The following is a 23,628-nucleotide window of genomic DNA, read 5'->3' as shown; positions in this document are numbered from 1 at the left end:
CCGTGTGGGGGAGCGGGGCCGCCGCGTGCGGCCGCCGTTACGTAACCGGGGGGGGGGGGGGGGGGGGGGGGGGGCAGGAGGCGGGAGCAGGCGGTGGCCCGGCCGCTGCCATCCGCGCTGGCGGCCCGGGGCGGGGGGGGGACCCCGAGAGGGCGGTGGGCTCGGCGGCGGGGGCCGCTCCTCCCCCGAGGCGGTGTCAGCGCCGCCGCCGGTGGGGCCCGTGCCCCGGGCTCGCCACGCTCCGCGGGGCGGCGATGGACGCGGCCGGGCAGCGCGGGGCAGCGGGGCTGGGGGAGCGGCGGGCGGCCGCGGGGGCCAGCTCCGGCGGGGAATCGCCCGCGGCGCCGGGCGGCGGCTCGGCGGGGAGCTGGGCGAGGCGGTGCGGAGCTCGCAGGTAACTGGCGGCGCGTCCAGCCGCGGCCCCGGTCGCTGCGCGGAGCCTGGGGAGGCGGGGGCTGCGCTCGGGGGCGGTTCGGTGCTGCGGGGCTGCCCCGGCTCCGGCCTCCTGCCCCCGGCCCGGCTCTTCCTGGCCCTGCCGCGCCCGCGCTGGCGGCCGCGGCTGAAGGCTGGCTCTAGCAGTAGCAAAGCAGAAATGACTTTGTAGTTTTCCTGAAAGTTCAGAAATTGTGAGGTGCTGTTATTATTAAGAAAATCCCAGCCGTTCAGGAGCTACAATTTATGCAACGTTGAACTGGCATGTAAAGTTAACAGGCTGCACTTGAACTTCCTTAGTGATTTATTTAGTAAGTGTGCTGCAAATAAAAATGCCAAACCGCCAAAAGTTATTTAAAATCATGGTGTTCGTATCCGATCTGTAGGATTAGAATCAATCTGCATTTTGAGGATTTTGACTGCTTGTTTTTCAGTCAGTGAAATAAGCAAAAGTAAGAAGAGGGAGATTTTGCAGCTGACAGTAACCTTGCAGCTGCTGAGGCTGAGGTTTCTGTTGAGAAGACTCCGGAGTCACATGAGGAATGAGATCCTGGCATCAGGTGTATTTTGAGGACCTCACATTTCCCTCAATGCAGACCTCAAGGCTAGAAAGACTTACACACAGAAACAATCAGCATCTGTTCATGATTTTAATACTGCTGAGATATAGAAAATCCAGAGTAAATGTCAGCTCGCTTTTAGTTGCTCAGCACCTTAGCGAGCAGATTGGTTGTGATGTGACTTTGCCATCCAGTGACATGTCGGAGTTGGAAAGGGGGAAAGTACAGGACATAAGGTTAAGTAGGAAATAAGTGAGAAAGATACATCAGGAAACGTAGTGAATGAGCATTAGGACATTTCTGGATATTCTGCTACTCTACAGCTGAGCCCAGAAAATGTTAATTTAGTGAATAATCGTAAGTAGTTGACAGAAAAAAAAAGCTCCTGTACCACAAGTCTCTGGTAAAGTTCAACCTGTGTTTAACAGTGAGCAGCTGAATTGGAGCCAGTCTCACAGAGATCTGATGATGATGATCCAAGAAATTAAAAGGTGTTTGCCTGAAGAGAAAAGGAGTTCCAGCAAGCCCAGTACCATCAGTGCTCTCAACTATGCCTTGCAGTGCGTCCAACAGGTCCAAGGTACGTGTAGAAAAAATCTGGAAGCATAGAAGCTATACAGCAGCTCGGTCTGGCAACAAATAACATCAAAATAAATTAAAGTATTCCAGTTAACCTGCAAACAATTGACTTTCTGAAGCGCTGTGGGTTGTTTTTCTTTTTTAAATAATCCTGTTATCTTTTCTATTGAAATGCCCACCTGCTGCTTCTCTTTTCTTCAGAATCCTACAGCTAATAGGTGCTTACTCTTAACTCTCTGTGTATATTGAAAAAACAGCCTTCCTGTCATACTTTGAAAAATTATTGGATAGTCTCTGTTTTCCAACAGAACTAAGTAGCTAAAATTGTTCTTTTGCCATCATGTTCTGTCCTTTCTACTTCCTCGTGCTTGTTTTCTCTAACATAAATAGGTTGCTCCGATAGTATAATTGGTATTCCCTTTTCCTTTGTCACTACACAGACGTTCCTCATCTCACTTTGGACTTCACCAAAAAGATGACAAAAGTACAAGGGCTGTAAGAAATACTTCAAAAATAGTCTCCTTACTGACTTCCTTGTGTTTGTTTTGCTTTTCTTGTTTTTCTTTTTTTTTCAATTAGCAAACAATGACTTTTTCCAGGCTCTGAATGACCGAAGAGTGTTTCAGACAGATGGGATGACATACAGCATAGAAGAGTTGGTGGCAGTTGCATCTGAACACACTCCAAAAAACACTGTAAGGAATTCAGGGACACTCAAGGAGTTCATCACATGCTATTTCACTCTCTATTTAGTCTCCTTAACATCGTTTTGAGGAAATAGAATGTGTAAAATTGAAAAGCCTTTTAAGTTTTAGCCCAACAGGCTTTTGTGGTTTTAAAGGTAGATCAAGACTACTACTTTTCTGTGCTGACTCAGGGTACCCAACAGCAGTAAGTGAAAAAATACCAGGTTTTCTTTCCCACCCCAACCCCAGAAGCAATACATATCTCTTTGAGAATCGTGTGTGAGAATTCATTTACAGCATAGTAATCCCTTGAGACAGACAACAGAAAGTTTTCAAAGTCGGTCAAGTCCATAGCTGTGAAGGACTTTGTTTCTATTTGTACTCCTGGATTTAACTTTTTTTCTCTTGATTTGCGGTATGTGTCGTGCTTTCTGGCTGTGCTTCAAAGAAAAGAGTGTTTCTTGCAATTCAGTGCTGTTAGATGCTGTATCAGATACATTGCAAATGCTTTATACTTGAGAAGTTCTCCAAACACTTTTGTACATGGAATTGTGTGAGATTTGCAAAGAAGTGTGCGGAGGGATAACCAGTCATTCTGGACAATGGCAAGCATCGCTGTAATCTGTTTCAGTTCTGATATTGCAGTCTTCTTAGGATTTGTAAATCAGGAGTAAGCTACTGTAGCATTGGAGATTGTAGTAGCTCACATACAACTTTAATTGGATGCTAAGAACATGTTTTTGAACCTCTGTCTTGGGTTGTGGTGGGTTTTAGTTTGATTGGTTGGTTTAGGGTGGGGTTGGTTTTTTATCCTTACAATATTGCTACTATGTGTTGGGGGAGGGTTGCCTTTAACACTGTCTGTTTTCCAGGACACGTTTGTGGCTGTGTTTTCCTTGCTTTCTGGACGCATAGTGCACATTTCTGAGCAGGCAGCATCCATTCTAAACTGTAAGAAGAAAGTGTTGGACTCCTCCCGGTTTGTAGAGCTGCTTGTCCCTCGGGATGTGAGTGTGTTCTACACACACACTGATCAGTCCCACCTGCCGCTTTGGAACATGGATAGTCAAACAGGTGGGACTTGGCAACGCTCTTAAATGCTTTATGTGTCTTTCTGTCTTTGCAGAATGAGGATAGAATAGTTGTTAGTTGCAAATGCTTATGCCAGCAACATACATCGGCAACACTTGTTCCCTTTCCACTTAGAAAACTCGAGTAGCTATGCACTTAGTCCTGGCTAGCTTCCTAGAGGCTTAACTCTTGGAGTAAGTAATACTTCATTGTTTTGTGTACCATCTTACTCATTCCAAATACCGCTGATTTGAAAAGAAACTAAAGGTCTCTAATTGTGAGCTTAGAGTTGTTTAATCCATGTCTTACGATTGCTTCAGTGCTTTGTCTTTATGGTCTGCTTGCTGTGAACACAGCTCACTGAACCCAAGTTTTAAGCTGACTTGCTATTTAGTGCTGGACATGCCTAAATGGTGTCTTTTGAGTCCTGTGTTATTTGTGAGCAATTCAACTGTAGCTTGCATGCCAAGGCCATGTTGTTTGCCCATGTAGCTGTGGGGCTGTTCTGGCATCAGAAATGGGAAGTCCAAAATTCTTGCTGCCAAAGGACATGAGACATCCGAGGCTGCTAATGTGCCAGGGATTCCACAACTGGGAAGCCAGTCATGTGCTTACCCAGCAGAGTAGTGGCACCCCTATGGAATTGGGTTTTTATTGCTGTGAACTGTTACTGAATTTTCCTCTCCCCATAACTCTTTCTGTTTTGGTACATGGCTCTCAAAACCAGGAATTTTTTGCCCTTCCTTTCCATAGTGGTGCACTGGGGAAAGGAGTTTTTTAGATGATATGTGTTTCCTCTGAATTTAGTTCCAGGTCAGCCATTTCTCCAAGAGTGAGTGGGCTGGAGAGCTGAGATAGCATTTGAGGTGGGAGCAGACTGTTGAACAGCTCATTCGGTAGCTGATAAAGAGCAGGTTGTGGGACTTTGGTCTTGCTCAGAAAGTCTGGAGACTGCAGAATTTAAAATAGTTCTGTTAGGTGTGAGCTTTTTATAGATAATAACTGATACTTTCAATGTGTTCTTCTTGTTAGCTTCTCTGTATGAGTATGCCCAGGTGAAATCCTTTTTCTGCAGGATCAGGCAAGTACATTGTTATGGTTTTATATTGGTGAAGGCTGGGCAAAGGGTACAGTATGGAGCAGAAATAGTGTTCTGTTGTTACAAGTGACCAGCAGGAGCTCATGGAACTCTATTACAAAACTGACTTATTGTCTTTAATATTGGCATCCAGCAGGACATTTTGAATGTCTTTCCCATATAGATGCTTAAACTTTTATGGGCATAGAAGGAAAACTGTACATGTTTCTTTTGGATGTGCTGGTTTCCTTCAGTGCTGTTGTGCAGGAGAAGAATGATCTTGTGAAGAATTGCTGTTCCCTCTTTTACACTTTGGGGGTGGAGGCAAAGGGTGTTTTGCCTAAGTTTGCTCGAGAGCTTGTGACAGAGGTGATAACAGATACTCAGTCACCTGAGTGTGAGACCTGAATCATGAGATACTACGTGCTGTCACTATGGATACAGTTTCTGGCTAATCTCAGTGCTAAAAGAAATCTTAAAAAATTGACATTGGCCTGTAATCTTCAGTGCAGCTCTGTTACAGACCTGGGTGGTCTCTTGATTTTGGTAAGAGCTGTCTGCTTCTGAGCGGACCTAATACTTGTTCCATCTTTCAGTCGATCGCCGAGTCATTCATCTGCCTTTCAAAAACCCGAGCATTAAAGTCACCTTTGTTTCTTGAATCATGTAAGGGCGCTTGGAATAATTATAGCAGGACCAACCAGTTTTAAGTTGGGGAAACTCTTGGTAGCATACATAAACATTTTGCAATCGTTTTTCTTCAGATTTTCATACCACATCTCTCCTTCCTTTGTATAACGGGTGCTTTTGGTTATGTGGGCTTCACGAGTAAAATTATTTTTTTTCACAAGCACACGCTAGGCTGAAGTATGAAAGTGTTTTTTTGTGGGTTAAACTGCTGCTGTACCCAGTTTCTATTTGTATCTTTTTTCCAAAAGGGGGAGCTCTCAGTAGTAGTTTTCATGACAGTAACTTCTCCCTAGAAACATTTTACAAAACTTAGTGTGGAGTAAGAAAGTAACTTCTAGTGTAAGGCATCATGTCCAAAAATTCATCTCAATCCTTTCAGTCAGAGCCAGGTAAGATGCTACAGTTATAACAGGTGAGAAAGCACTTGCAATAGGACCAGGCAGTCACTAACACAGTTGTCGCGAAGCCGTGGTTAGGATCGTTGCTAGAATGTTGTGTGCTGCTCCTGCTCACACATGTTCTAGGAAGACAAATTCTCACGGGAGGAGGACAGTCCAAGAACAACAACTATTTGTGAACCGAGGCTGGAGGACTTTTACTTACATAGTTGAGCAAAACAAAACTTGAGAGAGACAGGTTTTATTTTGGGGGGTGCGTGGGTGATGTTTCCTAAAAATGGTACAGAATAAACAAGAGACAGAAAGGACTGTGTCACTTGAAGCAGAGCCCAAGACCAAATGAGTGGTTCTTGTGAATACAATTGGACTGAGAATTAGAAGGTCTTCTTTAACCGTTAGAGTACTGGCATTTCTAGAACAGCCTCTGGATGCAAGTATTGGAGGCAGAACACCTACTTGTTTGAAGGGGAGTGAGATCAGCATTGCTGAATGCGTTGGCCTTGGATCGCGTAGGATCCCTACGCGTGGGGAGTGTGCATAGGACCTTGGGAGATTCTGATTGTCTGGGTCTGTGTGCTCAGCATAACTTCTTTGTGCAGAGTTCTCAGCCCTGGCATAAAGTATCTGAGTCTTGAAACCAGAGCATTAATCCCTTTTACTTTTCCTCAGGGGTGGTAAAGACCGAGAACAAGAAATGCGTTGTTACCCATTCCGGATCACCCCGTACTTGGTCCACGTGTGTACTTCTGTCCACGTGGATGCAGAATCCTGTTGCTTAGCTTTGGCTGAGAAAATTCACTCTGGATATGAAGGCAAGTAGGGAGGCTCCAGTGAAAAAAACCAAGCTGGTAGGAAAATGCAGTATATGAAAGTCTGCTTCCTTGGTTTAGAACAGTGCTTGGTTAGTCTCACCCGTGTAACTTCCACTTTTTTTTTTTTGTGTGTGTGTGTCTGTGTGTGTGTGTCTGTGTGTGTCTGTGTCTGTGTGTGCGTGCGCATGCGTGCGTGTGTGTGTGTGTGTGTGTGTGTGTGAATCCAGAGCATCTGTGCCTTCTTTGCCAGCACTTAAAATTTGTAACGTTTCTTTGGGTTACTGGTCAGAAAGCAGTGAGCAATTACAAAGTTCAGGAGACAAAAACCTCTTTATCATGAGCAAAAGTTAACGGTTAGGTTTTCTGTCTTGGTGCTTATTTTGTTTCAGTAAATATTTCTTTTTCTATTAGCTCCTCGAATTCCTATGGATAAAAGAATCTTCACCACCACTCACACCCCTGGATGTGTTTTTCTTGATATAGATGACAGGTGAGATTTGAATCATATGACCTGTGAGGTGTGTATGGAGAGGTAGCAAAAAATCCTTCGGTGATGCAGCTGGAGACCCAAGTAAAGTAGGTGAACTCTGCAGCTGGCAGTAGTTAATTAAACAACAAAGTAGTTTGGGGTTAGTCGTCTCATGGAACATCTAGAACTCCACAGATGTAATCTCCTTTGTTGACTTCAAATGTGAATTAAACAGAACTGCTGTCAGTTTTCGTTATCCAGGGCAATGTGATAACACAGGCAGTGGAAAATCCACATAATGCAAAGCTCTGAGGATCACGGAGTGTAGAGATACAGCTGTACTGAGCTGGGTCAAATAAATTTGGCCAGATTAAAGCTATTTCCTGCAAAGCCACAAGAGTGTTTTTACAATGTGCTTTGCAGCATCCATGTCAGATTTCTGATGTTCTGCCTGTGACCTGCTTCTTCAAGATCCCTTTTTCTTTTTTTTCTTTTTCTTTACCTGTAGACAGGTACAAAACTGCCTGAAAATGTGAAAATCTGTTAGATGTCTGGGCACAGAAATGTTTGTCATTGGTATTTACGTGTCTGCATGGCACTGGAGGATCATTACATGTGCTGGAAAATGTTCTGTAGCCTTAGTTCATGCCCCTGTAGATCGTGCATGGGGACTTTGCTGACAAGCAGAGGGTTAAGGATATAAATACTCAAAACTATATTATAATCAGTGGTAATGTTTTTGGGTTTCAGAGCAGTGCCTTTGTTGGGTTACTTACCTCAAGATTTAATTGGAACATCCATACTGATGTATTTGCATCCAGAAGATCGTCCTTTGATGATTGCTGTTCACCGGAAGAGTAAGTACAGTTGTTGTAAGAGGAATTTCTACTGGTTTTAACATTCTATTGTTATCATATTGCTTAACACATGGAAGATCTGCAGTCTAGACAGAAATTAATGAATTAAAGCAACCAGTTTCAGACTGAAACAAATTCAGACCCAACATTTTAAAGGACCCCAGTTGTTAGTGCTTGCACTATTGTGTCATCATGTAAACTGAACCTTGTTTCTTGATTGTTTGGTTTTTTTTCAGTCCTGAAATTTGCTGGCCAACCCCCTTTTGAACATTTACCGATTAGATTTTGTACTCAAAATGGTGATTATGTCATACTGGATACCAGCTGGTCCAGTTTTGTGAATCCTTGGAGCAGGAAAGTAGCGTTCATCATTGGCCGACACAAAGTCCGGACGTAAGTCAGTTGTAGAATTGATTTATTAAAGTGCTTTTCATTGAATATTCTGCAAAACAAAACTGTATTAGTACTGAACTAGAGACATGTCGCTCCTGCAGTCTGTGATAACTACCTAGCATCTGTCTTGCAGCCCCTTCCTTCAGAACAGTGTTAGTCTTGTTTATTAAGTATAAAAATAAGTTAGTTACTTTGAGGCAAAAGGCAAAGCCAACTTTTTTTAGTATGTTTTTGTACATGGTTGATGTTCAAATACTGTGACAATAGACATGTCTAAAACAAAATGTCAGTTTCAGACAAGCCAAGTAAAAGCTAAAAAGCAAAGTAAAACGTAGATCACTTTAACAAATAATTAATTGGCATTCATTCATAATTAGCTCACCAAAAAAATATAGCCCACTAATAGACAGACATGTAATCAAGATCACCTTCTGGCTTGTTTTCTTCTGAAATGTTCACTTGATACAGAATCTAAATATTTACCAAGGAAACCTCTTTTAAAAATGCAATTAGTATTGAATGTCCAAGGTAATTGTTCAGATGTTTCTCCTCAGTTCTCAAATCAGAGACTTGGAAATATGACTGCCTTCCTCTTTCCTGGTTTCTTTTCTAGAAAATGGCTTTTGGGGATGGCCTTTTGTCTTTTCAAAGTAATCTTTTATGTGGGTTTTTATGGGGTGTGAATTCAGACTCTGGATGAAGGGGTAGATGTTTGTCAGCACTAACTTGTGTCTCTGTGCTGGTGTACCCACTTCCCTGGGGCTTCACGTGGAGCGCTACCCCAGCAGAGCTGCCATGGAACAGATGACAGCCCTTTGTGTCGATTCAGCAAAGCAGTCAGAATAAAATAAAGATAATAAAAAAATTGTAATAATCTTTTCTAATTTTGTTTATAGCTACCTTTTCTTCATCAAATTAAAATTAATAGTGAAATTTTGTTGGCTCTCTCCAGAAGCCCTCTGAATGAAGATGTCTTTGCTGCAAGAAGTAAAGAAATGAGCAGTGTTGAGAAAGAGATAAGAGAATTGCAAGGACAAATTTACAAGCTGCTTCTGCAGGTAAAGAAGATGAAAGAATGTGGAAACCCTGGCTGGCCTTCTAAGGAGGGGCTAAAGAAACTTGGGTCTGTTTAGCAGAAAGCTTTGGGGATGATCTTTTAAAAAGTCTGAAAGGGAAGTTCTAAATGGAGACAGGCTTGTGCAACGCCATTAAAAATGTTGCTCTGGGTAGCCCACCTGAAAAAAATATTTTGTTTGACATATTTGCCAAATCTTTGTATCTGCATCCTGAAACAGCTTTAAGCATGGTAGAGAATTTTTCCCAAGCAAGTGGTAGAGCGCAGAGCGATACTGACTTTTTGCTTAATATTCTTTGTTTACTTGAAGTCCTGTGTTGCAAATATTTTGTTTTCCAAGAGGATAATTTTTTTAATTACTTTCCCCCCCCCCCCCTCATACAGCCAGTTCACAGCAATGTTTCCAGTGGTTACGGAAGCCTTGGAAGCAATGGTTCTTATGAGCACTATATCAGCATCGCATCTTCAAGTGACTCCAATGGGAATTGTGCAGATGAAATACAAGAACCAGTAGGTGTATAAATGTGTCACTGCCTGCAGAGTAGTAAAAATACAGTTTTAAAAATGAAAATTTTTACTGTGTACATACATATTATTCATCATGAATTTTACTGATGGGAGAAGATACAGCTATGTTCACGCTAAACATATTTAAATTGGTCAGTTACAGAATGCTGGCTTTTGTGTTTTGCACTTAATTTTGCTGACTAAAATGAGCGGATAACTACTACGGTAGTTCACGAAAGTAAATTGAAGGCTTGCTTAAGGCCAGCCTGCTCAAAAAACCAGTGGACTGGGAGAAAAAAGTGGAAGAACCATGCAATCAGAAAGAGGATTGGTGCATATGGAGGGGTTCTGTTTGCTTGGGATTTTGTTTTCTTTTAAAAAGGGCACTAGAGGTACAGTGTAGGCTGCTGTAGAAGAGAGTGAACACAGTGCTGTCCTAAAACAAGCATTGCAATTACCCAATTTCCTTGTGAGGCTCTTGGGTAAGTCTTCGGTTTATTCCCACTCTCAAGGCTTGCATCAGTATTAAAACATGCCAGCGCTGAGGCTGTTTGAGCTTTATCGTAGTTAATTTAATTAAATTAACCTTGATAAGTAGATTCATTAAATTTACGAATACCAATAGATATCAGGCTTAGGCTGACAGTCTACTCCCTTTCAGTCTGGAGAATACAAGAATGCAGGCCCATCTTAATGGTCTCCTGTGGCCTCTTTTCATTCATTTTATTCTGACTTCACATTTTCACGTATCTCAAGATGACATTGCAACAAGTTTGTGTGGATGTCAACCGAATAAAGAATCTGGGACAGCAGCTGTATATTGCATCAAGGAGCAAGCCACAGAATGGAAATGAACAGGCTGTGAGCTCAGAAATGCTAGGAGGTAAGTTCATGTAATTATGATCATTAAGGTAACACAAACTCCTGTAGTTCTATAGCTGTGAGTTTAGCTAGCTGGTGTTATGCTGAAGAACTTAAGATAGCATTTTAGCATGGCTTAAATGTGGGAAATGTTTTTGTTTGCTTGGGTTTTAAAAAGAAAATCAAAACCCAAACAAACAAAAAACCCAAAAGCCACCCTGAAAAAAACCCTCAGCAGTTGCAATGACAGTTTAACTGTGCCTGAGATCTGGAGGAATGTATCTGTCTCTTCTAGGTTAATAGACTTTTTTTTTTAATTTTAACTTTTTCTAGTGAAAATGCAGACTTGCTTGTAGCAAGTAGAAGTCCACTATGGAAGGTTCCCTTAGTTACTTCATGTAGACTCTCAGAAACAATCCATCAGTTTGAAAACACTGCCCCACTTCCCACTGAAGCAGTGGTTTAGTTATTGAGTGCTTAACGTTATGCTAATACACATTATTTGCAGTTAGTACCTAGCACAAATATATGGAGAAACGTGGATGCTTGCTCAGTGTCACAGAAGTCTGTATTAAAACATCTTGCCCTGTGATACTCTCTATGAAAGTTAGTAAGTCCTCGCCTTGCTGGTAAGAGGACTGCTCTGGGAATGTTGATACCACTCAGACCAGTGTATCTGTGCTATAAAAAGCTGTAAATCACTGTTAATGGACTGGATTCTCTGATGTATAAATTGAGATAAAAGTAATACTAGGTGCAGCTTTGTTTACAATTTAAATACAATAAATTTTTTGTATGCTGTTTTTCTTGTGTTTACTAGTTGTTCTGAGTTGGATGTCTAAGGTGCTGTGTGGGGTTTCTGTCTTTTGACGCATTCTTTCCCATTCTCCATGCCCTGCCTTGAAACATGTGAATCGAGATGAAAATGCAGAACTTTGTAGTGAGAGCAGAGCTGTCATAGGCTATATATCCCTGTATAATATATATATGTATCCCAGTATGGATACGTGTGTGTGTGTCTCGGTGGGGGTGGTGTTTAGATGCCTTTGAGAGGAGTCAGAGGATTTCTTCTTCTCCAGGGAAAAGGCACACTGCTTCCTGTTTTCTTCAGACGTTGAGAAGTGATAGCACAGAAGAAACAGGCGATGCATTTTATGATGATTCAAAGAAGACTCCGCGTGTTCCTTCCTATCAGCAGATCAATTGTGTTGATAGTATCATCAGGTAATAAACTATGAAGTGGTTTTAGTAGTAGAAGTTTAAGATTAATCGGTGGAAGGTAAATACCCAAGCAATTTGCATTGGTCTAAACTGTCTGAGGTTTGAGTTGTGAGATAAATTTGGGGTTGTTTGTAAATTTTAGTGCCTCTCTAGGCAATCCATCCCCGTGTTCAGTCAATCTGCCTTACGCAGTAATGAAGAATTTAGGGCCTAAGATTCTGTTTGCTGCTGTTGATGTTTGGGTGCTGCTGGTTTCACCATTGGTGCAATAGGAGTTTAAGAGAATTTTGATGGGCATAATATGTTGATGTCTTCTCAATATATGCTTTGAGAACATCCATGTAAACCAGAAATTTGATACAATTTATAGTATGTCAGTATTTTTTAACCCAGTGGATAACATTGTATTTTTTTTCTTTTTTTCTTTTTTCTTTTTTTTTTTTTGAAGCATAGTTGATAGATTTTATTTAAAATACTCTTTGGAAATCAGATACGTGTTCAGAGCTTCCTCCAGTGAATTTAAAATACTAGTTAAGAACCCCTGGATCTCCAGATTGGATTGTTCAAATGTTTGTCTCTCCAAATGGAGAAAACCCACGAAGTAGGGAGAGCTTCCTGTGATATGCTTTTATTTCAGATATCTAGAGAGCTGCAGTATTCCAGCATTGAAAAGGAAATGTAAATCTTCTGCAAATACATCATCGTCATCTTCAGAAGATGACAAGCAAGTCCAGCAAAGTCAGCAGGAAGTGGAGGCGTTGGAAGGTAACACACAGTCTACTGACAAGCATAATAGAACCGCAACTGATCTATTTTTTACCTGCCACTGTTGCACATTTCAGAGTTTAAGTCTACTTTTTTAAATTGCTGTCATGCTAACAGCACAGATATTGTGGTTATGTGGTAAATATCCGCTTACCTTGTCTAGATCTCACAGTGAAGCATGAGCTACAATATTAAGTCTTTGAACTTAAAATGCATTGAAAGAATTGTTTGTTGTTGCTAAATGAACCTCCCGTTGCTCGCATATTTTATGCCATTTTTAGTATGTGCTGACATTGCACTGGCATGTGAATGTTACGTTTAGTTGTATATTAGACTGTCTTATTTAATCGTCTGCATGGTTAATGATCGTTTCTGAACCAGTCAGACTTGATAAATTGGGAGCATAGTGCTTGGAATGAAATTCCACGTAGAAGCTTTGTCAGTTACCAATAGACACTGCTATGCTTTCAGCAGCTAATTCTCAAACTCCGATACCTGCTGATCAGGAAGAGACGCTGAAGGACCAGACAGCTGCAGGCACAGTGGGGTCTCCACTGGCAGACCTGACCCTGTCCAACAAGGCTCCCAGTGTGGTGTCTGTCACCAGCCAGTGCAGTTACAGCAGCACTATAGTGCATGTCCCACACCCTGAATCAGGTACTGTACGCGCTTGCAAAAGACTCGCTGATTTTTAAGTTAACACAGTGTTTCCAGACTGAAGTACACCGTGAGAAAGTTTTGTGCATTTGAGATTTGTTCTCATGCATGTGAACTCTGAAGTATAATTAAGGTTCTTCTAGGGACACTGTGGAGAAAACTTGAGCCTGGAAATGTTTACAGTATTGTAATAAAACCTGGTTTTGACAGAGTCCCTCTCAGACACAACAATATACTTTTGGCCATTGAGGATTAAAATGAAAATGGCTAATGGGCCAGTGTTACTTAATTTTAATGCAGAAAGAAGTGTAAAAATTAGTATTTAACTGGTATTGTACTAAGAAAATATGAAGAAAGAAGTGCGTCTGTAACTTTGTGAATTTGAAGTTTTCCAGATCACGCAAAGAAATCTGGTCAGTTGATGTTAGTGTAACTGTGTTTGAATGTAAAGGTGTTTTCTGTCCCCACCTCTGCAGCCTGTAGCTCAGACGAGATTGCTCTGGCCTTCTGGTGTCAACACCCAGAGGGTTACACAGGAAACAAAGAGTGATTTCTTTTCTTCCCTCTTCAAAGAAGTGACCACAGTGGAGGATACTACTGTTGGAAGTGAACACATTGAGCTGCCTCCTGTGAACGCTCAGAGTCTCACTGGGGTGCCTGAGGAGTTAAAGCCAGTTGGGTTAACAAAAGAAACGCTGTCAGCCCACACCCAAAAGGAGGAGCAGAATTATGTGGACAAGTTCCGACAGAGGATCTTGCTGTCTCCGTTTAGGACTTACCTTCAACAGGGGAGCAAAAGTAACAACAGACGTTCCTGTGGCCGAGGTAGGCACTAGCTTTGAGAAATAAAGACTTTGCAGATGACTTACAAAGAGCACCCTAGCAGTGGAGTCTGGTTCTCCTTCGTATGATTTAGCGAGCGTCTTGCTAGGGCTGCAAACAGAATACTTCCTTTGAACTGACAAGGCCTGACAACAGCATTGTCCACAGAGATCTGCTCCACATTGGATGTTACTATCTTAGACTTTTTACAAAGCAGATAATTATTGCAATAAATCCTGCAAATCCCGAGTAGCTTATTGCCTCCCCTTGAAGGAATGGAAAAGATCTGATTGGGATAGGCCAAAATGATTGATACAAAAATTGATGACATGAAGGAGAACATTGTAGATATGTCAGCAAATCCATCACTGTAGTGTATGGAAGAATTACCCAGAGAAAATTCAGCTGTCCGAATAAGGCACACTCAGATACCTGGATGGTTGGGGTTTTTTTTCTTTCCCGCTCCCCCCCCACTCCCCACCCCCCAGTCAGTCATTTCAGTGAACGTGTCTTCTTCTCTTTCTCCTTAGGAGATTCCCCTTCAAAGCAGATGAACCCAGCCAGCTGTAAAAAAGGCAAACACGGAAAATTCAAGCGCCAGAAACCTCATAGACAGTCCTCAGATTGCCACTTTTCTAATAAAAATAGAAATAGTCTTCCATGTGGGAAGAGAACAGTTCAGAAACAGTCATTCTCTCCCTCAGAAGTGTCCTATCTGAGCTCCTCCAGTATGAATGTCATTCCTCCTACGGGATTTCAAGTCTATTCAGATCCCCTATGTGGTTTTCCAGCCTCTCCCGTAGAAGAGGACCTTGGCCTCCGCTCGTTAAAACCTGAGTCCACATCGTCACCGCAACTATACTGTGAAGCACCAGCACTTTGTCCCCCAAACGTAGGCATGTTTACGGCTGTATTTTTTCAGAGTTTCCCCACGTGTGCTCAGATGCCTCAGTATGTCTTTCTTCCTAGCCCTCAGTACGTTTATCCCCCAGCTTCATACCCATGCACCGTGCTGTGTCCAGCCCCACCACCTCTGGCACCAGCAGTCCTGCGCTCTGTGGATCAGCCCTTTCCAACCTCTTCTGCTATGTCCATGGAGGACCAGCAAGAGGGCCAGCACAACCCGGCCCTACTGCTGAGTAGCTCACGGAGCAGCTCCCCGCTTCAGCTGAATTTGCTTCAAGAAGAGCTGCCAAAACCTATGGAGCTTTCCATCAGTACCGATGGTAAAGCACATGCAGAAGCTAAATGTGTAAGTAACGCAAATTTTTAACATAGAGGAGAAACTCCGACTTTCATGGTGTTCAGTCACCAAAACCAGTTACGTGATCTGTGTTTCAGGGTCACCAGATTTTGTTAGCTGCTTTTTCCAGTGCTGTGTAGACTGCAGGACAGAAATAGCACAGGAGGCAGAGAAAGCTGGTTATACTTGTGCCTGTGGGAACTTGTAACAGTACAGGGTTGGCACCTGGCAAATGACAGAAATGTGGGATATTCTGGTCCAGGCTGCCACAAGCCACTTTTGCTCGGTGTTTTAGCAGCAGCCTTTTCGATTAAATTGTCAGCCGGAATATTGGGTTTGGGGCTTTTATGCATGTGGAAATCGGTTAGCGCTGCGCAATTCGCACCCTTGTTCAGTCAGTCCCACAGTCTCTGTGGAGAACCAAAACAAAGGGAAGGTCCGCTTCTAATTACTCCCTCTGTCTCCCAGGGATGCAGCTAATGAACGAAGAACAGGGATCCGTGTGGGTCGGTTTCCATACACGGGCATAGAAAAGGCCTCTCCAACTTCCGCGGTAAACGCAGAGGCAGGAATCTGAGCTCTGCAGGCAAGGAAAAAAATGTTGGCTCCTGAATCCAGATTGGGCTGGAAAGGCTGGATCAGCTGAAACTGCAGGGTAGGGTCCTGAAAGGGGAGTTGGTGTACCCGCAGCCTCTGAAGCGGTCAGCTTCGCGTAGCAAACCAGGGGAAGACTCTCTCATTTTCCCTGTAGCGCACCTTGCTTGATGTGTGTGGCTGCTTCATGCCCTCTTAACTGGACGTGAAGGTAACTGACTCCTGCTCTCTTGTCAGCCAAAAATATTAACTTAATACAGCAGTACAATGTCTTGACCCAGTGGGGAAGGATCTGCAGCAGTAACCTAGAGTCCAGATGTTTGTTGATTTCTCCCATTAATTCTGAGTTCTAGGCCACCATTCATTTTCAGAGCTAGAAACTCCAAACCTATTGCTTTGATACAAGAACTTAGTCGACATGTGACAAATGCAATAAATGCATGAACTTCCTGTTTCAAACTTAAATATAACTTCGTGGATGCATGTGTTTTGATTTTTTGTCTCCAGGACAATGATCCGGAAGGTAGTGGTAACAGCGCTAGCCATTGCACCTCTAGTGAATTTACTGAGCGCTCGCTGTACGAGGACTCCCACTCAGGTGCAGGTTCAGCAGCATCAGGCAGTGGATTAGCTTTATCTGGTTCTGTAGGCTCTAGCTCCAACGAGACTTCTGGTTGTGGCACAGGTAGGGGAGTTGAACATTTGGATGTTGGGTGCTTTGGTGCTGGGTTACTTGCCAATGTGTTGGTAATTCTTAACAAAATACCATAATGGGAATAGGAAATCCCAGTAAGAGGACCTGTAGACCTTGCCTTTCACCAGTGTACAGTGTTTGAAGCCAAGTTTGTTTTGGTCACTGTAGCTGGAAGTGGGAATCTAAGAAGCTATTCCTTTAACCTGTCAGTCACTCATCTGTTTTGCTCATTATTACTTTACTCTGCGTTAGATACTGGCTTACGTCTCATTTGGATAAAGCTAGATCTGCCTAGGCCAGGGCCTCTTGAAATACAAGTAGAGAAGTTGAGCCAATTAACTTTGAGAAGAGTGAATAGAGCTTTGGAGATCTTGAGTAACTTAATAGAATGCACTTTATGTCTGAATTCTCAATAGGTAGTAATTGCTTGCTAGAGCAATCACCTGGGAGTACCTGTGTTCGTATCACAGAACTAGCTCACAAGACTACACTGATGGTCTTTTACTTTTTGTACTGAATTACTAGGATTTTTCAGGCATCTGCATTCATTTTTTTTCGTGGTAATTCTCAGCAGGTAGTGGGAAAAGCAGCAAGTATTTTGCCAGTAACGATTCTTCTGAAGCTTCCAAAGAGAAGAATTGGGAAGCAGAAGAAAAAGGGACAGCTCATAAATCCAAACATGAGTCAGCCTGCGTGATGATGGATCACACATCTGAACAAGTTCTAATGACTTACCAAATGCCAAACAGGTTGGAAAACATCAACCATTTCTGACATGTAGTTTGGAATTGTGCATAGAACTGTAGAATTAAAATGAGAGTGGGAACAGCGTACATACCAATGGAACTCCAAGAAGGTGTATTAATTTACTGTTTGTGCATTTGAAGCCCTGGTTATTTCCTTTTGTCTTGGTTTTTCCCTGTTTCCCTCATCAGTTAAAATACAGTAACATGTAAACTTTTTGCTGAAGTGTTAAGGGGATTGATTATTGTCCTGTAATTTGAATGCATAAAGGGGTAAAAATACTTGTGTTATTTGCGAGTTGCTTGCAATTAGCTTATGCATAATTCATAATGAGATTCCACATTAAGAAAAAAACCCTAAAAAAGCCCCAAAGCTCACAAAACAAAAAACCCCACACCAAACACCCAAAAAAACCCCAACAAAACCAAGAAAAAACCCCTGACAGACCAGTGTCAAAAGAAGCCTTACAAAGCAAAAAAGGGATAACAAAATGTAGTTCCTTTTCAATGGCTGATGCTGTCCGTAGAGTCTGGCAAAGAGGCTCTTACAACACAATCATAATCAGTGCCTGCCTTGCTTCATTTAGTACAGCTGTGTTCACAGGTGTCTGTTACCTGCAGAATCAAAGAGGAAGTTTTAAAGGAGGATCTGGAGAAGCTGACAGTCATGCAAAAGCAGCAGCCGTGGTTTACAGATGGGCAAAAGAAGGAGCTCGCTGAGGTGCATACGTGGATCCGGACCCAGACTGTCCCGCTGCAAATCAGCACCCAAGTAAGGAGCTGTGAAAGGGATCGACCCTTTATTCATGCCTTGGCTAGTCAGAGGCAGTGCCAGGTCTGGCTGATGCCAGGTCTCGTAGTGCTGGGGCTGCTGATTGTTATTACTTGTAAATATAAGAAGGAAATGAGCTCGAGTACGTTAGCTAGATGAGGAATGCCAGAAAGCGGGTCCTTCCATTGGATTTTTTGCAAGATATGCAAACTACATGTAGGAACCACCTGTAGCAAAGTTTTGTCAGTCACACTTTTGGCTGAATGGGAATAGTATCGTGCTCTCACATCGGAGACCGTATCTAGTGATGTTTTTTCTATTCTGCTTAGGTCTTTTGCTCTTTTTCTTACAGGCTTGGTTGTCGCTATGATTGAATAGCGTGTAGCACTGGGACGTTAGTGAAGATTAGAGCAGATGTGTTCAGTCAGCTGAAAAATGCTCATAATCACAGAGGAGCTTCAGCCATATAGTAAGAAACACAAAAATAGCTGCCTTTTTGTAGGCAGATTCATTCTTTAAGGATTTTGATATCTTATACCTGATTATCTGGTATAACTCTTGGGCACTCTGATAAACTCCTGATTTATATCACTACCCATTAGAGAACATGCTAATCAGTTTAAACTGCTCGCAGGTGCTATGGAGAAGAAAAGACCAAGGCAGAACTAGTCCTGCAGTTAAAGCTCTAAAGCTCCAGTGATGAGTTGTGTAGAAAATGTCAAGGCAGAGCGGGCTGCATTCATGTACTCACACAGCAGAAAAATCTAATGTCTGTTATAGGACTGCATGCTCTGTGTGCTAGGCGGGGTGGGGTGTCTGAGCTGTGTTGTTTATTCTTGGAGCAGAAAAACTGAGAAATCCATGTCCTTGGCTCTAGAACAATACCAGAACATATCATGCTATCAGGATTTGACTTCTTGAAATACACTCATAAAAAGGAGAGTTTAAATTACTACATTCTTGTTCCTTTTTAAAGGGCTGTGTTACATGTGACGTCAGGGAAGCAAGTTGTGAGGCTGCAATGGCTGATGACGGTATGGAAAACAAGGGAAAATGACCTTCACTCCTGCAACACTGAAGACATTGGCACTTGTGTCAGTAAAACTGCTTGGTGTAATTCCCGTTCTCTTTTCCTCTGGCTTCGCTACATGCTGGCGGTGAATCTATCTGGCTATCTCTTCCCATGTGAAACTGAATCTTCCTCCATTACCCCTCTGCTCCTGGCATGACTTTGAAGACAGTCCTTCACTCGGGGGCTGTTTCCCTTCCTGACCTCACAGACTTGGTGCAGAATGGGTTATGTTTCTGACTTTTGATTGCTCAGTGACGAGCAAAATACAGAGGTGTTTTGGGGTTAGGTTTTGTTTGTTTGGACTCTGCAAGTGAGAGTCTGAAAAGATGCAGTGGTTAAGAACCTACAGCGATGAACCTACCAGTTCAGAGCGGTTACTCTCCGAGTAAGGCAGATGTATTGAAACCAAGCTGCCAGCAGGGTGCTGTTCATTTTTGTTTGTTTGGTGTTTAAAGGTCTAAACTGAAGATCCTAATACTCAGAGGCTCTAAAATCACTGTAGCTGGTTCGAGAATCCAATAGGCTTTTTAATGAGCAGTTGAAAACTGGGCAAGTTATTCTGCATCAAAATGCCTTTCGCCAGCTTGTGCCCATCAACAAAATAAACTGCAGTGAAAAGAACCAAAGCTATTCCCTATGCTTTTCATGATGAGTGTTTTGGAACCAAGTTGTTTTATAGCTTTTGCTTTTAAAGCTGTGTCTCTCAAGAGAGGTGTTTAAAATTAGTTCAGGGTAACTGGTTTGCAAACCTACTAGAGATCAAATTATAAATAGCAATCAAGAAAAAAAAAAAAACCACCAAACCAGAAGTAACAATTTGGGTGTTGTTTCCTTATACAGGATCAGCTTTTTAATGAAAGACCCATGGAAAACCTGCTCTATCAAGGCACTAAAGCCTAGTTCTCAGTTCAAGGAGCTACACCTGCAATCTTTTCTGTTGCTAGCACTTTGGAAGGCAGATATGTATCTGAAATTTGTTGTTGTGTTAGAGTAGTTATATGAGTTGAATCCAGACATAGCAAATAGGAAATTTTAAGCCATTTCCCTATTTTGTTTTTGTTGCGGTGATGCCAAAAACAAAAAGAAAAAAAAGAGATTGAGCTTCATTTCTCCTGCTTTCTTGAAAAGTCACATGTTGTGGAGCTGAACTTGAACATCAAACCACGTATTCGTTATTTCTTACCACTATTGACTTCCTGTACACGTCTGAACCTCTTTCTTTGTCATGGAGTCTCTGGCTGTTGAAATCCATGGATGAAAAATGAGTTTGTGCTTAGTGCAAGTTTGTTGCTCAGGAAGTGGTAACCACTTTCTCTGTCAGTTTGTAAAAGGACTTTTTTTCACATTAATACTTCTACCTTAAAGCTGAATGTCTCAAAGTGCTCTTCAAACAGGACATGCTTCACTAAAAACTGGCAAATTTGGTCTGATTTCCCCTTTGTTTATCAGAAGCTAAATGTAATCAAATTTTCCTGGTGGTGGTGTTAATCACCTTAGCCTTCTCAACAAAGGGGTTTGGAATGTAACAAGTTGTTCACCCTTTTGTTCCATGTAACTCTTCCTTTTCTGCTGTGTAGAGAATTTTCACTTTTCCAGTTACTAGTAAGCCTCGAGTTGTTGAGCAAGTGTAAAATACTGTCATCTGCAGATCATTGGAAGGAAAACTGTATTTATCTAAAGGGTTTTGTCACTTTTTAAAACCAATTCAGTAATAATCTTTGTCATTAAAGCTTATTTCAAGGAAAGTTTATTTTTACAGAATTTTTTAGTTTTGAAGGCTGTTTTTACTCAGGCGGGTTTTTTAAAAGAACTTCTTTTTTTTTTTTTTACAGTACGCTTACCTGCTCTGTTTGTACCAATTGCTTTCTATTTATTCTTAAGCTGCATTTCTTTGTCCTTCAGGTGTTTTAGCTTGAACTTGTTTTTTCTTGCGTTTGTAAGAGGTCCACACATCCTCAGTACTTTTTGTGTTTGAACTTTAAACACCTCATGAAATGAGAGAATTCCGTAGGTATTTACGTATAGCAAATTATGTACTCAAGTAGGAAAACGTGGGCAGTACCGTACACCTTTCCTAGTCTTTCTCCAGCGCTTTCCAAATACAGTATTCTGCTTTATAACCACACTACCTAAAATATTTGCTCTAAAACGTGTAATAAGATGCTTTGTGTATAGGTTCTTTTCTTAACTGGGAAGCTTCTTATCTAATTAGCTGTCAAATTACTCATGCACTAGAATCCATTCTAGTTAGCTATGCTTAAATTAAAATGACTGCTGTAATGTATTTTGAGACTTTGTGAAATAGATTAATTTGAATACTCCAGGTAAGGACAGCTGTCTCCTTCAACATAGTTTAAAAGTGTAAGCCAGAAGGAAAGGTTAGATAATCAGCTCTTTTGCTGCACATTGTTTCTACTGTTTATTTCCTGAATAGGAAAATGGTTTGCGATGTCTTAGCAGGCATGTATGTCATCCATGTTATAAAGCAGTAGGAGCATGGTAATACGTACCTAACAATTGAATAATGCTTTTCATCCGTAGCTCTGGAGACACATCAAAAAGATGACTGTCATGTCCTAGTTGTGTAAAAAGAGGCAGAGACACAAAGGACTTGCACAGATGCATACCCCCACTTCATACCAGACCTGGGAGTGTCATTTGGGCACCTTCACTCGCTGTGTCCTGTGCTGCCTTTGCCACAAGCAGTTGAGATTCTGACCTGTACGTAGAAACTTGTCCGTATGAATTTGTGCCCAGTAGGATCATACAGAACAGAAACCCTAGACAGTTTGTAGTGCTGTGAGCACCATACCCTCTGACCATAAATAATGACGGTGCATGTGCCTAGGAGTTGAAATTCAAACTTTGTAATCCTGGCTAAATCTTAGGTGCAAGGTTCCTTGTCTGGGGCTACCCTAGTCCTGGGTTACAGAAAAAATTATGGTATGGGAGAAAAATGTAGGAGGTGAATTAGTGCCCTGTGTAACTAAATTATTTGCCCAAAAACGCAAACAGTCTTTGCTGCAAAACCAGGTTTACCAAAAAAAAAAAAAAAGTTCCCCAAGCTACTCTTTACCCCACTAGAACCACAACATCTTGCAATCAAATGCCTTATCAAGCCTTCCTTTTGGGAAGGACCTAGTTTCCTTAAGTTTTCAGGAACTAGTAGTTTTTACTTCAGCTTATATTATTTTTTTCAGTCTCTGTAGTTTGCTAAAGTAGTTGAAGTGAGCTCCAGTTCTGATCCGAAAGGCCAGTGGAGTAAAATCCTGCAGCCAGATTTGCACCTGTGATTTTGTTTTGGTGACTTTATTTTGCCTGGCATAATTAAAATGTGGCAGACAGTTTAGAGCTGCTTGGAAGGTCGCTTTTTTGGTGATCAAAGGGAATACACACAAGTACAGTAATGATGCAGTTACTACCCCCTGTGGGGGTGTCAGCAGTTTGGAAACCCTTGGATTTCGCTGGCAATTTTTGTTGCTGTATACATAAATACAGAATTATGTTTTGCTATGAACAGGAGGGACCCTAGTGTGTTTTTACAGCACAATAAGTATTTGCTGAATGAGTAGTGTATTGCTAAGTTTATCTTCCAGCTGAATCAAGTTTTAAATCACAATGGAATGAATTTTTATGTCAGTTGATAGGAATATTTTGTTGAAATAATATTCGGCTGTGGTTGAATTTACAGTTGTGATTTTAACTGTACACTTTACAGGAGCTTCTCTTTTATAAATAAAACTGAAAAATATGAGGCAAAGAACTGTTTCAAGTGTGTGCTTACTTTTGTTGTTGGTAATTTCTACCAAATAGACTTGTAAGAAAATATTTGTTATGCTTTCCTGATTGTACGTAAGTGTTGAGGTTGTGGGTACAGTGAAAATGGTCGGGTAGTGGCCATTCATCCTCTTCTGTGTGGAGTTTCGTGGTGGTTTTTTTATCTCGCTCTACCTTGCCCACTTCAAGACATGTTATTTCCTTTCTAATTGCATCTCACGAGGAAGGGCAAGTACCTTCTGAATGTATAGGATTATGTTTGGGTGTGTAAGCGGTTGGGGGTTGGCATGCAGGATTGAAATCTTCTGTCTGCTGATTTTGTTAGAAAAGGTAAATAATAAACGCTCTGGGAGTGCTTTAGCCCCACTGTGCTAGAACTGGTGTTCTAGAGGAGGTACAAAGAAACAAGAAAATTGGTTTAATTTGCAGGCATGTCTCAGAGCGATGAAGTTCTTAACTAATTGCAGAGAAACAATTTGCTCTCACCTTTTTCTGTTTTAAGGGACTTTAGAGGGAAGTGTGGTCAGCAGTGCTTAAAAAGCCTGTAGGAGAAAGGCAAAGTCACTGCAGGGAGTACAAGGTACAGAACAAAAGATGGTAGCATCTTACTAAAATTGGGAAAGAAAGAAGTAATCCTAGATAAGTATATGTAACTGAAGGTGCTTCTGGCAAGGTAAGCGGTGCGGTTCCTGGAAATACAGGTGTCTCAAAGTAACGGCTATAGTTTTGCTGATGGCTTACTAATTTTTAAAAGGGTGTTTTGGCAACTCTAAACATACTTACAAATGTGAGCCAAATTG

General features: G+C 41.8%; 1 protein-coding gene across 9 annotated transcripts; it reads left to right on the top strand.

Moving 5' to 3' along the window:
* The first annotated feature begins 122 nt into the window (after window positions 1–122).
* On the top strand, window positions 123–22,828 carry PER3 (period circadian regulator 3). 9 transcript variants are annotated; one of them, XM_056332173.1, is made up of 21 exons: window positions 124–394; window positions 1,421–1,572; window positions 2,151–2,266; window positions 3,130–3,331; window positions 4,361–4,409; window positions 6,164–6,306; window positions 6,718–6,796; window positions 7,526–7,632; window positions 7,869–8,025; window positions 8,978–9,083; window positions 9,485–9,610; window positions 10,364–10,490; window positions 11,548–11,692; window positions 12,327–12,454; window positions 12,926–13,111; window positions 13,688–13,936; window positions 14,464–15,185; window positions 16,278–16,455; window positions 17,036–17,213; window positions 17,829–17,979; window positions 18,956–22,828. In XM_056332173.1, the coding sequence occupies exons 1-21, from the start codon at window positions 255–257 to the stop codon at window positions 19,034–19,036; spliced, it is 3,522 nt and encodes a 1,173-aa protein (XP_056188148.1). In that variant the 5' UTR covers window positions 124–254; the 3' UTR covers window positions 19,037–22,828. The 9 variants fall into 9 exon arrangements, 5 of the variants coding, with proteins under 5 accessions (XP_056188151.1, XP_056188148.1, XP_056188149.1 ...); XM_056332174.1 differs by having other exon boundaries at window positions 13,685–13,936; window positions 14,467–15,185; XM_056332172.1 differs by having other exon boundaries at window positions 13,685–13,936; window positions 17,039–17,213.
* Window positions 22,829–23,628: the final 800 nt, after the last annotated feature.

The sequence above is a fragment of the Falco biarmicus genome, chromosome 3 (assembly GCF_023638135.1).
Source record: "Falco biarmicus isolate bFalBia1 chromosome 3, bFalBia1.pri, whole genome shotgun sequence".
Taxonomy (NCBI): domain Eukaryota; kingdom Metazoa; phylum Chordata; class Aves; order Falconiformes; family Falconidae; genus Falco; species Falco biarmicus.
This window is presented reverse-complemented; position numbering and strand designations above follow the sequence as displayed.